General features: G+C 40.8%; 4 protein-coding genes across 12 annotated transcripts in view; 1 reads left to right on the top strand and 3 right to left on the bottom strand.

Annotated features, from left to right (window-relative positions):
- LOC139571038 (NLR family CARD domain-containing protein 3-like) overlaps positions 1-12,880 on the bottom strand; it is a 388,726-nt gene that overhangs the window by 44,889 nt on the left and 330,957 nt on the right. The window lies entirely within an intron of this gene.
- LOC139572443 (NLR family CARD domain-containing protein 3-like) overlaps positions 1-12,880 on the bottom strand; it is a 61,313-nt gene that overhangs the window by 44,167 nt on the left and 4,266 nt on the right. The gene's annotated exons all lie outside the window — the stretch shown is intronic.
- LOC139571472 (NACHT, LRR and PYD domains-containing protein 12-like) overlaps positions 1-12,880 on the top strand; it is a 278,699-nt gene that overhangs the window by 19,614 nt on the left and 246,205 nt on the right. For 3 of the 9 annotated variants that reach the window (XM_071394861.1, XM_071394870.1, XM_071394879.1), the window contains one exon: positions 28-5,320. The exons of the other annotated variants lie outside the window; for them this stretch is intronic. In XM_071394861.1, the coding sequence (XP_071250962.1) occupies positions 28-566 (539 nt within the window). In that variant the 3' untranslated portion in view covers positions 567-5,320. Of the gene's footprint in view, positions 1-27; positions 5,321-12,880 lie in introns of those variants that run through there. 9 annotated transcript variants of the gene reach the window in all.
- LOC139539908 (NLR family CARD domain-containing protein 3-like) overlaps positions 10,275-12,880 on the bottom strand; it is a 5,586-nt gene continuing 2,980 nt past the window's right edge. Inside the window, exons 3-6 of the mRNA XM_071343297.1 lie at positions 12,569-12,742; positions 11,516-11,689; positions 11,313-11,359; positions 10,275-10,897 (exon numbers count right to left, since the gene is read on the bottom strand). Coding sequence (XP_071199398.1) covers positions 10,344-10,897; positions 11,313-11,359; positions 11,516-11,689; positions 12,569-12,742 — 949 coding nt within the window. The 3' untranslated portion in view covers positions 10,275-10,343. The remainder of the gene's footprint in view (positions 10,898-11,312; positions 11,360-11,515; positions 11,690-12,568; positions 12,743-12,880) is intronic.

Below are 12,880 nucleotides of genomic sequence, written 5' to 3' on the forward strand. Positions count from 1 at the left end.
ATATTGTGTCTTGGTGTCCCCCATCAGATGACTGTGATCTCACACTGGACCCAAACACAGCAAACGAACAGCTCTCTCTGTCTGAGGACAACAGAAAGGCGACACGTAGGAGAGACAAGCAGCTGTATCCCGATCACCCAGAGAGATTTGAGATCTGGAAACAGGTGCTGTGTAGAGAGGGTCTGACTGGGCGCTGTTACTGGGAGGTAGAGTGGAGTGGGAGAGGGGCTTACATAGCAGTGACATATAAAGGAATCAGCAGAAAAGGAGTGGGTAATGACTGTGTGATTGGATTAAATGACAAGTCCTGGACTCTGCTCTGCTGTGAGAACCGTTACACTGCCTGGCACAATAATAACTCCAATACCATAGCCGTTCCCTCCTCCAGCTCCCACAGAGTAGGAGTGTTTCTGGACTGGCCAGCCGGCACTCTGTCCTTCTACAGAGTCTCCTCTGACACACTGACCCACCTGTACACATTCACCTCCACATTCACTGAGCCCCTCTATCCAGGGTTTAGGTTTTACTATGACACCTCAGTGTCCCTGTGTCAGGTGTATGGCTGACCCCATTTAGTCGACTGGTCGATAGGCTGTTGGTCAGCCAAGATTTATATATATAAAAATGTTATGGCACGTGAGACAGCTGTTTGATTGACTTATCCATTGTGGATGTCGCAGGGATGGAACACCTTGTTATTTAACCAGGTAGGCCAGTTGAGAACAAGTTCTCATTTACAAATGCGACCTGGCCAAGATAAAGCAAAGCAGTGCGACAGAAACAACAACATAGAGTTACACATAAACAAGTCAGAACCGTCCAGAGTAGTGATGCTAATCGTGCGGGCGGGTGCGGGCAGCAATTGGTTGAAGAGCATGCACTTAGTTTACTAGCATTTAAAATCAGTTGGAGGACACTGAAGGAGTGTTGTATGGCATTGAAGCTCATTTGGAGGTTTGTTAGCACAGTGTCCAAAGAAGGGCCAGATGTATACAGAATGGTGTCGTCTGCATAGAGGTGGATCGGAGAATCACTAGCAGCAAGAGCGACATCATTGATATATACAGTATCACCAGTAGTACATTTATTGAATCACGTTCCCACCACCGGACAGGTGCGCTCTGTCAATAAATAAAAGGCCTTTCAGTTACTCACCAAGTGTTGTTTTATAGAAGAACGATGTGTCTGTTGTTGTGGTTCAGTGCAAATGGGTCTTTAATCTTCTGGACATCCAGGGCCTTGGTTCTTTCTGCGTGTATGGACAGGCAGGCAAGGTTGCGGACTCGAGGGTTAGCCCAGTATTCAATTCTGTATATCATGATGCGTGTAATTAGCATTTCTAGGATTTTCTGAGATTTTATCTGCAACTGTTTTGTCGAATTTGCCTATGACCTGTAAAAGTTAAAGGAAGTTTCCCTGGTTGATAGCCATGTCGTTTTCTATGTCTCCTCTCTGTGAAAGTCCCTGGTATGCAGTGTAACGCAATGACTCCACAACTGCTCTCATATACTCTCTGTTCTCTCTGACTATCTTTGATTGTCCATCACTTAGAGCATTGCATATTGTTGAGCCAGACTCTTTCTGAATAGTCCACTCATTCCACGCTGTCATTGCATATTTATGATCCACACTAGCATTGTGTGTCTTGAACGAACTTGTCGCCTTCTTCCAGTTCTGGTAGCCATCGTGGGTAAATGCCACTTTCTCTCCACCATGGTTTCCTCGATGTTGAAAGTGGCGGCATACAAAACAGAAAGCACGGTCATTTGAAATAGAATATTCCAACCATTTGTAATCCTCATATCATCTACGATTCAAGTAGCGATCCTGCTGTCCAACTTTTGTGGCTGGATAACACAGAAGAAGAGGGTGCCTTGGTTCTTCAACAGGTGACTGGCTTAAATCAGAGGGAGCGGTGGCTGTGCTAACAGCGCAGCTAACCGTGGCTGTGGAGCAGCTAGCAGCGGCTGGAGCTGCCTCACGTCGTGGCTCACGATTTTCTCTCTCCGACTCATCTTTCTTATCTCCCTCTTCTTCTTTGGCCCCCTGGGGACAGGGTCTGGGTCTGGATTTTCATTTTCTACCCGCACTCTTCTCTTGATCAGAAAACGGCCCATCGCAACGGGGCGAGATGGGCGACTAGCTAGCTAGAAGTTAGCTCACATAAATCAGCTTCTTGATATGACACACCTGTCAGGTGGCTGGATTTTCTTGGCAAAGGAGAAATGCTTACTAATGCTAACTCGGGGCGGCAGCTAGCCTAGTGGTTTGAGCATTGGACTAGTAACCGAAAGGTTGCTAGATTGAATCCCCGAGCTGACAAGGTAAAAATCTGTCGTTCTGCCCCTGAACAAGGCAGTTAACCCACTGTTCCTAGGCTGTCATTGAAAATAAGAATTCGTTCTTAACTGACTTGCCTAGTTAAATAAATAAAAAATAACAGGGATGTAAACAAATTTGTGCACAACATTTGAGAGAAATAAGCTTTTTGTGCTTGTGGAACATTTCTGGGATCTTTTATTTCAGCTCATAAAACATGGGACCAACACTTTACATGTTGCGTTGATATAATTTCCACCTCCAGAAATGAGCCCAATAAGATATTGGTAAAAATTACGTTAAAAGGATTTTAACATATTGTACCATATAACCTGTATTGATGGTGTATTATCAGGTGTTAAATGATTTTAACATATTATACCATATAACCTGTATAGATGGTCTATAATCAGATGTTAAATGATTTTAACATATTGTACCATATAACCTGTATAGATGGTCTATTATCAGATGTTAAATGATTTTAACATATTGGACCATATAACCTTTATAGATGGTCTATTATCAGATGTTAAATGATTTTTAACATATTGTACCATATAACCTGCATAGATGGTCTATTATCAGATGTTAAATGATTTTAACATATTGGACCATATAACCTGTATAGATGGTCTATTATCAGATGTTAAATGATTTTTAAATATTTTATTTGCTATCTTTCTTACCATTATTTGTGTATTTGCATTTCAATGTGATTTCAACCATCATTTTTTCTGTGGGATTGTCATGTTTATTCAACTTTAGTTTTAGAAGTGGGGGGGCATCATTTTTTCATTATTATTATTATTAAAGAATTTGTTGGATAACCACTCCAAACAGCCTACCAGACCACTCGGAGGAATCCACATGGTCCTAAAGCACACTGTTGCCACGTTTTGTATCACATTCCAATGATAAAACTGGGGGGGGGGGGGCAAAAATGCAATTTCAGAATGTGGAGGGGACATGTCCCCAGTGAAAGTTGCACACCTGGATAACTGTATCACTGGCTGTCTCATGGAGAGTGTGAGGGTGGGTGTTATGGTCGGGATGGCCTGAACTCAGAGTCTGATTGAATAACAAGGGAAACCACAGTAACTGCAGTAAAACATGGTGGAACAAAGGCAGCTGGCAGTAACTTCACTTACTGCTGTTTCCTTGGTTTTTACTTAGATTTTGTAGTTACAGCAAATTTGAAACTCCATGTTCTCTGAAACAGAAGGTAATAGAACCCGGACACTTTGTCACAAGATATAACAGAAGATAATTGAACCAGGACACTTTGTCACAAGGTATAACAGAAGCTAATAGAACCAGGACACTTTGTCACAAGATATAACAGAAGCTAATAGAACCAGGACACTTTGTCACAAGATATAACAGCAGAGAATTGAACCAGGACACTTTGTCACAATATATAACAGAAGGTAATTGAACCAGGACACTTTGTCACAATATATAACAGAAGGTAATTGAACCAGGACACTTTGTCACAATATATAACAGAAGCTAATAGAACCAGGACACTTTGTCACAAGATATAACAGAAGCTAATAGAACCAGGACACTTTGTCACAAGATATAACAGAAGCTAATAGAACCAGGACACTTTGTCACAAGATATAACAGAAGCTAATAGAACCAGGACACTTTGTCACAAGATATAACAGAAGCTAATAGAACCAGGACACTTTGTCACAAGATATAACATAAGCTAATAGAACCAGGACACTTTGTCACAAGATATAACAGAAGCTAATAGAACCAGGACACTTTGTCACAAGATATAACAGAAGCTAATAGAACCAGGACACTTTGTCACAAGATATAACAGAAGCTAATAGAACCAGCACACTTTGTCACAAGATATAACAGAAGCTAATAGAACCAGGACACTTTGTCACAAGATATAACAGAAGCTAATAGAACCAGGACACTTTGTCACAAGGTATAACAGCAGATAATTGAACCATGACACTTTGTCACAATATATAAGAGCAGATAATTGAACAAGGACACTTTGTCACAAGATATAACAGAAGGTAATTGAACCAGGACACTTTGTCACAAGGTATAACAGCAGATAATTGAACCAGGACACTTTGTCACAAGATATAACAGAAGGTAATTGAACCAGGACACTTTGTCACAAGATATAACAGCAGATAATTGAACCAGGACACTTTGTCACAAGATATAACAGTTACTACTAAGCCTGATTTCAGTCTGAACTCCTCTTTGACCAAATGTGTAGCAGCAGTTTGCAATTGTATGGCAGAATAGCTGTGCACATAACCCTAATACCTCTTCATGGACTACAGTTGAACATTGTCTTGTTTTAGGGTGTGACCTGGTATGGTCTGATTGAATTACAGCAGTTATTTTAACAATGCTGGTTATAAATATTGTTGACATTCATCCAAGGAGACCTTGACTTGCATTACACTCACTGCAGAAAAACATTCCTATAAATGACCCCTAAAATACTGATGACCCCTAAAATACTGATACTGCACTCTGCCTTGGTATGACCTTAAACAGCTATATGGGTAATGAAAAAGCTAAGTGCCGTATCTAGAATTCTAAACGTGTCGATCCAACATTTTGTTGTTTTTCTGTTTGATGGAAACAGTTTGAGTTCTAACTACATTCCAACTGTATTTAATGGTGTTATGTAGTTGTGTTTTCATGTTTTGACTGTTGTATTGTAGTAACCCTCAACTGTATTTAGTGGTGTTATGTAGTTGTGTTTTCATGTTTTGACTGTTGTATTGTAGTAACCCTCAACTGTATTTAGGGGTGTTATGTAGTTGTGTTTTCATGTTTTGACTGTTGTATTGTAGTAACCCTCAACTGTATTTAGGGGTGTTATGTAGTTTTGTTTTCATGTTTTGACTGTTGTATTGTAGTAACCCTCAAGCTTTTTTTTTGACATAAGGTTATTTAATCACTGAGAATGTTCATACTTAATAAATATTTGACTTTGTATTACTATCAATGCTGTCATTTTCTTTATGTTAGTTATTATTTCTATATTTTGTTTATCTTTCTTACCATTATCTGGGTATTTACTCTCTCTCACACACACCCACACTCACTCACTCTATCACACACACACACACACACACACAATCTACACAAGCATTATGACAGTCTCTTTGGCTAGGGAGACCTGGCCAAGAAGGCAGCAGTAGGAAAAACAGAATAGAAACAGCTCAACAACACGTTATCAAGAGCTGGTCCTGTCTACAGGAAACATTTACACTCCTCCGGGGGTAAACCTGTTTCATGGAGTGCAGCAGGTAGCCTACAGCAGGATTTTGATCCAACTAGACAACAAACCTGACCAACTGACCCAATTGATCAGTTCAGTGAGTGCCTAAGTTCAACACACTTGGTTTTCCAGGTTGATTAAATCAAAAACATGAATTGTTGTGCTGACCTTATGGGGACATTGAACTGTTTGCACACATCCCGTGTGGGGACATCTTGACAAACTGGGGACAAAATAATTATCCCAATAAGGCAGACCGTGTCAAAACCTAACCTTAACATTTAACCCCTAACTCTAATTCTAACCCTAAACCCCCCAGAAATGACCTTTTTCCTTGTGGGTATCAGCAAAATGTCCCCAGTTGGTCCCCACAAGTTTAGTTTAACGTGCACTCTCTCTCTCTCACACTCGAACACACAAAATCTACACACACATTATTCTTTAGTTGTGCTGTTTGTATATTGTTGTATTGTAGAGAAAACAAAACATTGACACCTGTATGGGGCGGCAGCGTAGCCTAGTGGTTAGAGCATTGGACTAGTAACCAAAAGGTTGCAAGTTCAAAACCCTGAGCTGACAAGTTACAAATCTATCATTTTTGACCCTGAACAAGGCAGTTAACCCACTGTTCCTAGGCCGTCATTGAAAAAAAAATCTTATGCAATAATATGCTCAGTCCAAAACTTTGCACAGCCCACAGACAGAAGTGCCTGCCTCACATAAGATGGGATGTCTATGAAATTTAGGTAGAGGGAACCCTCATCATGTGATGTCAGCACCTGTTTAGTTTTTGCAGAGAAGTCTCCCCTCTTAATCAGCATAGAACGGTGTCCCCTAACAAACTGCATCACCTCTGTGGGAGACTAAACTCATCAAATCTTGTTTCAAAGTTAACTTTCAGTTTAACAAAAAACTCTATCACGGGAGTCATCTGTACTGATGATGACTGGAAATAGTTACGCACTGTAGGGAAATTGATGATTTTGTTCCGGTCTCAAATCAGAGGAGAAAATAAATACATTTTTCAAGCATGCCAATAACTGTTTTACAGTTAGAACATCAATCTCATCTTAAAGGAGGACATTGATGCCAGATGCAGTTTACCTGCTGAGAGATGGAGGAGGGGATGAGAGGCCAGGACATCAATCTCATCTTAATGGAGGACATTGATGCCAGATGCAGTTTACCTGCTGAGAGATGGAGGGGGGATGAGAGGCCAGAACATCAATCTCATCTTAATGGAGGACATTGATGCCAGATGCAGTTTACCTGCTGAGAGATGGAGGGGGGATGAGAGGCCAGAACATCAATCTCATCTTAATGGAGGACATTGATGCCAGATGCAGTGAACCTGCTGAGAGATGGAGGAGGGGATGAGAGGCCAGAACATCAATCTCATCTTCATGGAGGACATTGATGCCAGATGCAGTGAACCTGCTGAGAGATGGAGGAGGGGATGAGAGGCCAGAACATCAATCTCATCTTCATGGAGGACATTGATGCCAGATGCAGCCACATGTGCAAGTAATTAACCTTTTTTATTCACGATCTCATTGACTTTAACATTTGAAAAGCAGTTTTCTCCAAAAATAGATTTAACATTAACATTTTGTCCATAACTTTTTAGAGAAAGTTTCCTGAATTGAAGCATGGGACCAAATTGGTTGTTCCAGTTTTCCATGCTGATGGACATGACCTGCCATGTCAGGTACTTGAACACGATCCTTTATATTGTCAGTGTTCTGGATTTTAAATGAGTGTTTTTCAATGATTAGTAGTGTAAATTCTGCATTTCTTCAGTTTTATCTGAGCAAGAATAAATAAACAAAAATTCAAACATGATTAAAGGAGCCAAAGGCACCTTGGTTACATAGCTCACACAGAGGAAAGGTTATGATTTTTATTAAATAATGTTTTCTAGGTGGAAGGTGAACCCTGTGTATGAGATTAAAATGTATCAGCTGATGATTAGGATTGTTAGATGAACTCACTATGTTCCTGATGAACTCAACTGGTGAGTCTCTTTAGCAGCTAGTTCCATGGACACACTGATTTCAATGTCCTTCACCAAGGTCAGATGACTGTCAGTCAACAGTCTCTTGTGTAGCTTCACTCCGTAGCCCACATAGTATTCTGTCTCTAATGATGTCATTTAGAACACCGTTCAGTCAACAGTCTCTTGTGTAGCTTCACTCCGTAGCCCACATAGTATTCTGTCTCTAATGATGTCATTTAGAACACCGTTCAGTCAACAGTCTCTTGTGTAGCTTCACTCCGTAGCCCACATAGTATTCTGTCTCTAATGATGTCATTTAGAACAGCACTAAACTCAGTGTTCTGATAGTTTCTTTAATGCAGCAGCAAACAATGGTATTGATTCTCCCTCTTCCTGATGTCTCCTGTGGAACCTGAACCTTTCAGTATTAACTAGTGGTTCTGGTGAAAAATGTCCTTTAAGTATCTCCACAATATCCCCATACGTCTTATTACCTGTTCTGTCTGGCTGTAGCAGGCTGCCTAGGAAATTACATGTCTTTGGCCCCGTTACACTAAAACATGTAGGCACAAAGTTGTCTTCATCAATGTCATTTACAATAACAAAATATTCAAACCGTTCTGTGTATGATCTCCACTGCTCAATACTTTCATCAAACTGTCCAATGGTCCCAAACAATTCCAATAATGTTCTTCCCTTTTTAATCATGTTGTTTTGCCGCTCCGACGTTCGTCTCGAGTCCTTTTCTGCCGTCCATGACGATGTTAACTCTCTTTTTTAGCTAGCTCGACTATGCACTTGCCTCTGCTAGCAATACACTGTGCTAACATTAGCCTAGACTGTACCACAGAAAATAACAGTTTAAACAGTTGTAAAAAAACAACTTCTTCCAGACAGAATAGTTCCTGTAGATTCAGACTTACTCGTCAACAATCTTTTGTTATGTCTCGTGGGTTTCATAACCACATCTGTATAACAATTCAATAATGATGAGACGGGGGATAGGAATCAGTTCAACCATTTATCTGGAATGTGATCATCTCAACACATACAAACCCCCATGATGCTCTGCAGCACATCCCCAATATACAACAAATACATAAATAAGTAAATGGACACAAAAAAAACCCTCAGAGGAATTTAAATGTTCAGTTCTAGAAAGTAGGGCCATGGGACAGGGTCAGAAAGGTCAGTATGTTTGATAACTGGTTACAGAGGTGACATAACAAGCATAAGGTCCATTATAACACAGTGCAGTAGAGGTGGGAGCTGAAAGCAGACCTGAACAGTGAGACGTGTGAGGAGATCAGGCGTGAAACACAGGTATCAGGACAGGTAGATCAGGACAGGTAGAAATGGCAGGGCTGGGAATAGACAGAGACACATTCTGATCATGGCTCAGACCTGAGACACCCAAACAGAAGATGCAATAACAATGTCCTGTCCAGTAGGCTGTATGGTATTTCCTTTCATCAAAATCCAAAACATGAGGCATCTGTCAATAAAAAGTTACTTTAGAGCTTTAGTGAAAAGATTGAATGACTTAGTGTTACTACCATTTAGTGAAAGGATGGAATGACTTAGTGTTACTACCATTTAGTGAAAGGATGGAATGACTTAGTGTTACTAACATATCTCTCATGAAACATGAAAAAGTTAATAAAAAAAGTAGGGGCGTGGATCAGAAAACCAGTCAGTATCTGGAGTGACCACCATTTGCCTCATGCAGCACGACACATCTCATTCGTATAGAGTTGATCAGGCTGTTGATTGTGGCCTGTGGAATGTTGTCCCACTGGATATTGGCGGGAATTGGAACACGCTGTCGTACACGTCTATCCAGAGCATCCCAAACATGCTCAATGGGTGACATGTCTGGTGAGTACTCAGGCCATGGAAGAACTGTTTTTTATTTCAACTTCCAGGAATTGTGTACAGATCCTTGTGCCATGGGGCCGTGCATTATCGTGCTGAAACATGAGGTGATGGGGGCAGATGAATGGCACGACAATGGGAGCTCATCATCATCTCATCTCGGTATCTCTGTGCATTTAAATTGTCATCAATAAAATGCCCTTGTGTTCATTGTCAGTAGCTTATTCCTGCCCATACCATAACCTCACCACCACCATGGGGCAGTCTGTTCACAACGTTGACATCTGTGGCATTGTGTTGTGTGACAAAACTGCACATTTTAGAGTGGATTTGTATTGTCCCCAGCACAAGGTGTACCTTTGTCATGATCATGCTGTTTATTCAGCTTCTTGAAATATCACACCTGTCAGGTGTATCCTGTGTGTGTCCAGTGTGGGAGTGTATCCAGTGTGTGTGTGTGTGTTTTTTTAACCTATATTTTACTAGGCAAGTCAGTTAAGAACAAATTCTTATTTACAATGACGGCCTACCCCGGCCAAACCCGGCCAATTGTGAGCCGCCCTATGGGTGGCGCACAATTTGACTCCAAATCACGGCCGTACAGTATGTGATTCAGCCTGGATTTGAACCAGGGACTGTATTGATGCCTCTTGCACTGAGATGCTGCGCCACTCGGAAGCCCTGTGTGTGTGTGTGTGTGTGTGTGTGTGTGTGTGTGTGTGTGTGTGTTCTCACTGGGCGCAGGATCACAGAAAGAGACAGAGTTACCATGGTTATTATTTACAGGAATAAACTGGTCCAAACTGGTGTGTGTTACTCCATGTATTTAAATGTCATATTGTGATCAAACATAAAACACATGATTAGAGTGAAACATCATGTTGTGTTTAACACAGGGACCACCTGACACAGGGACACTGAAGAGGTGTCATAAACCCTAAACCCTGGATAGAGGGGCTCAGTGAATGTGGTGTATAATGTGTTCAGGTGGGTCAGTGTGTCAGAGGAGACTCTGTAGAAGGACAGAGTGCTGGCTGGCCAGTCCAGATACACTCCTACTCTGTGGGAGGTGGAGGAGGGGACGTCTATGGTAGTGGAATTATTATTGTGCCTGGCTCTGTAACTGTTGTCAGAGCAGAACAAACTCCAGGACTTGTTATTGGATCCAATCACACAGTCATTACCCCCTCCTCTCCTGCTGATTCCTTTATATGTGACTCCTATATCAGCCCCAATCCCACTCCACTCTACCTCCCAGTAACAGCGCCCAGTCAGACCCTCTCTACACAGCACCTGCTGCCAGTCCTCAAATCTCTCTGGGTGATCAGGATACGGCTGCTTCTCTGTCCTCCATGTCACTTTTCTGTTCTCCTTAGACAGAGAGAGTTTTCTGTTTACTGTGTTTGGGTCCAGTGTGAGATCACAGACATCTGATGGATGAAACCAGACACAATATTAGAAATCATCATCATTGACATTAGAATGTTAACTCACTTTTCACTAATTCATTTAATGTAGATGTTTCTAGGTATCAAAAGGAGAATTTAAGGTAACTTGAGACTTGTTGAATGATCATATGTTATTCCCATTAATTAAATACACACACCCTGAACACACACACACACACCTTCATGGGACACACACACATTTTTAATGTAACACGAATATACACAGACACACACATTGTCAAAGCAACTCTTTGTAAACTTTGGTGTCCCTGATTTCTGCTTCTGTAGAACTACAGCTTATATTCAATATGACCAAGTAAGTAATGATGGTGGTCTTTGACTTAACTTGAATTAAGACTTTTTCTTAGTCATATTCTTCACAGCAATCAAAACTCACATTTTCTAAGCCCAGGTTTCATTGTGTTCTCTCCACCATGTTCCACACTGTAGCGGTAAGCAGAAGAACAGACAGTTAATGAGTGATACACGTGAAAACACAGACACACAACTATGTCCAAGTGGTGGTTAGAATGTTTGTCTTAACTAGCCTGATAACTCAAACATGTCTGATATGAACATTGACATAAACCCTCTACATACTTGAGTTTCTCCAGTCTGCAGTGTGGATCCTCCAGTCCAGCAGAGAGCAGTCTGACTCCTGAGTCTCCTGGGTGATTGTAGCTCAGGTCCAGTTCTCTCAGGTGTGAGGGGTTTGACCTCAGAGCTGAGACCAGAGAAGCACAGCCTTCCTCTGTGACTAGACATCCTGACAGCCTGCAAAGAGTCAAATCATATTAAAACCACACTGCTATTCTTTGGTGGTGAAAATAGTGGCAGTATATTTTTTAAACATATTCAGATATATCATTGTCCTGAAGCCTTCCATATCTATTCAGAAATTAATATCATTTTTTAGAAATGACACATTTTCAAAGTATTGCTTGTAGAGAGAAAAATATGAAGTACAAATATTTGAGTAGACTGACCAGACCAGTTTAAAAAGCAGTATCAGTCAAAAGACAGACAGTGAGATATCAGATTTATATTGTATTGAGTATACAGTCACACCATTTATTTTGACAGTGAAGATAACATTTTAAATGTGTCTCTGTACTCCAGCAATGTGGATGTTTCATATGAGGTACCAGTATATAATGTCACCTTTTATTTTGGGGAATTTTTATACATGTCTTTTTCACCATTTAGAAAAATGAAAGCACTCTATGTATCTAGTCCCCCCATTTGAAGAAGTCATAAGTATTCTGACCAATTCACTTACAGTGTATTCAAGTAGTTAAAAGTTCAGTATTTGGTCCCATATTCTTTACCGACAAAGACTTCATCAAGCTTGTGACTGCTATGATTAAGAAAAATTATGAATGAATCATTAATAATAATGAGAGAGAGAGTTACAGAGGCTACAACAAAACATGCTAATCTCTCACCATTAACCTCAAATAAAAGGTGACATTCTGTACTGTCACCTAATATAAAACGTTTTATCTCAAATCTAAATTGCTGGAGTATAGAATCAATGTGAAAACTGTAAGCTTCACTGTCCAAACACATATGGTGTGGACTATGTGTGATTGGTAAACACATGTGGATCTGGTGATCAGTTATCACCTGTTGACCAACTACAGGAATACTGACCTCAGAGTCTCCAGTTTACAGTGGGGATTCCCCAGTCCAGCAGAGAGCAGCTTCACTCCTGAATCCTTCAGGTCATTGTTACTCAGATCCAGCTCTCTCAGGTGTGAGGGGTTTGACGTCAGAGCTGAGACCAGAGAAGCACAGCCTTTCTCTGTGACTCCACAGCCTGACAGCCTGACAAAGAGATCATCGTGATTTCACACTCGACACACTGTTAATTTAACACCAGTAGTGTAGAAGGACAATGGCCGATGCATTTGGTTTATTCTCTCAAACAACATATAGATTCATCTTCCATCTCCTAGAACTGTA

The sequence above is a fragment of the Salvelinus alpinus genome, chromosome 1, assembly GCF_045679555.1.
Source record: "Salvelinus alpinus chromosome 1, SLU_Salpinus.1, whole genome shotgun sequence".
In the NCBI taxonomy this organism is placed as follows: Eukaryota; Metazoa; Chordata; class Actinopteri; order Salmoniformes; family Salmonidae; genus Salvelinus; species Salvelinus alpinus.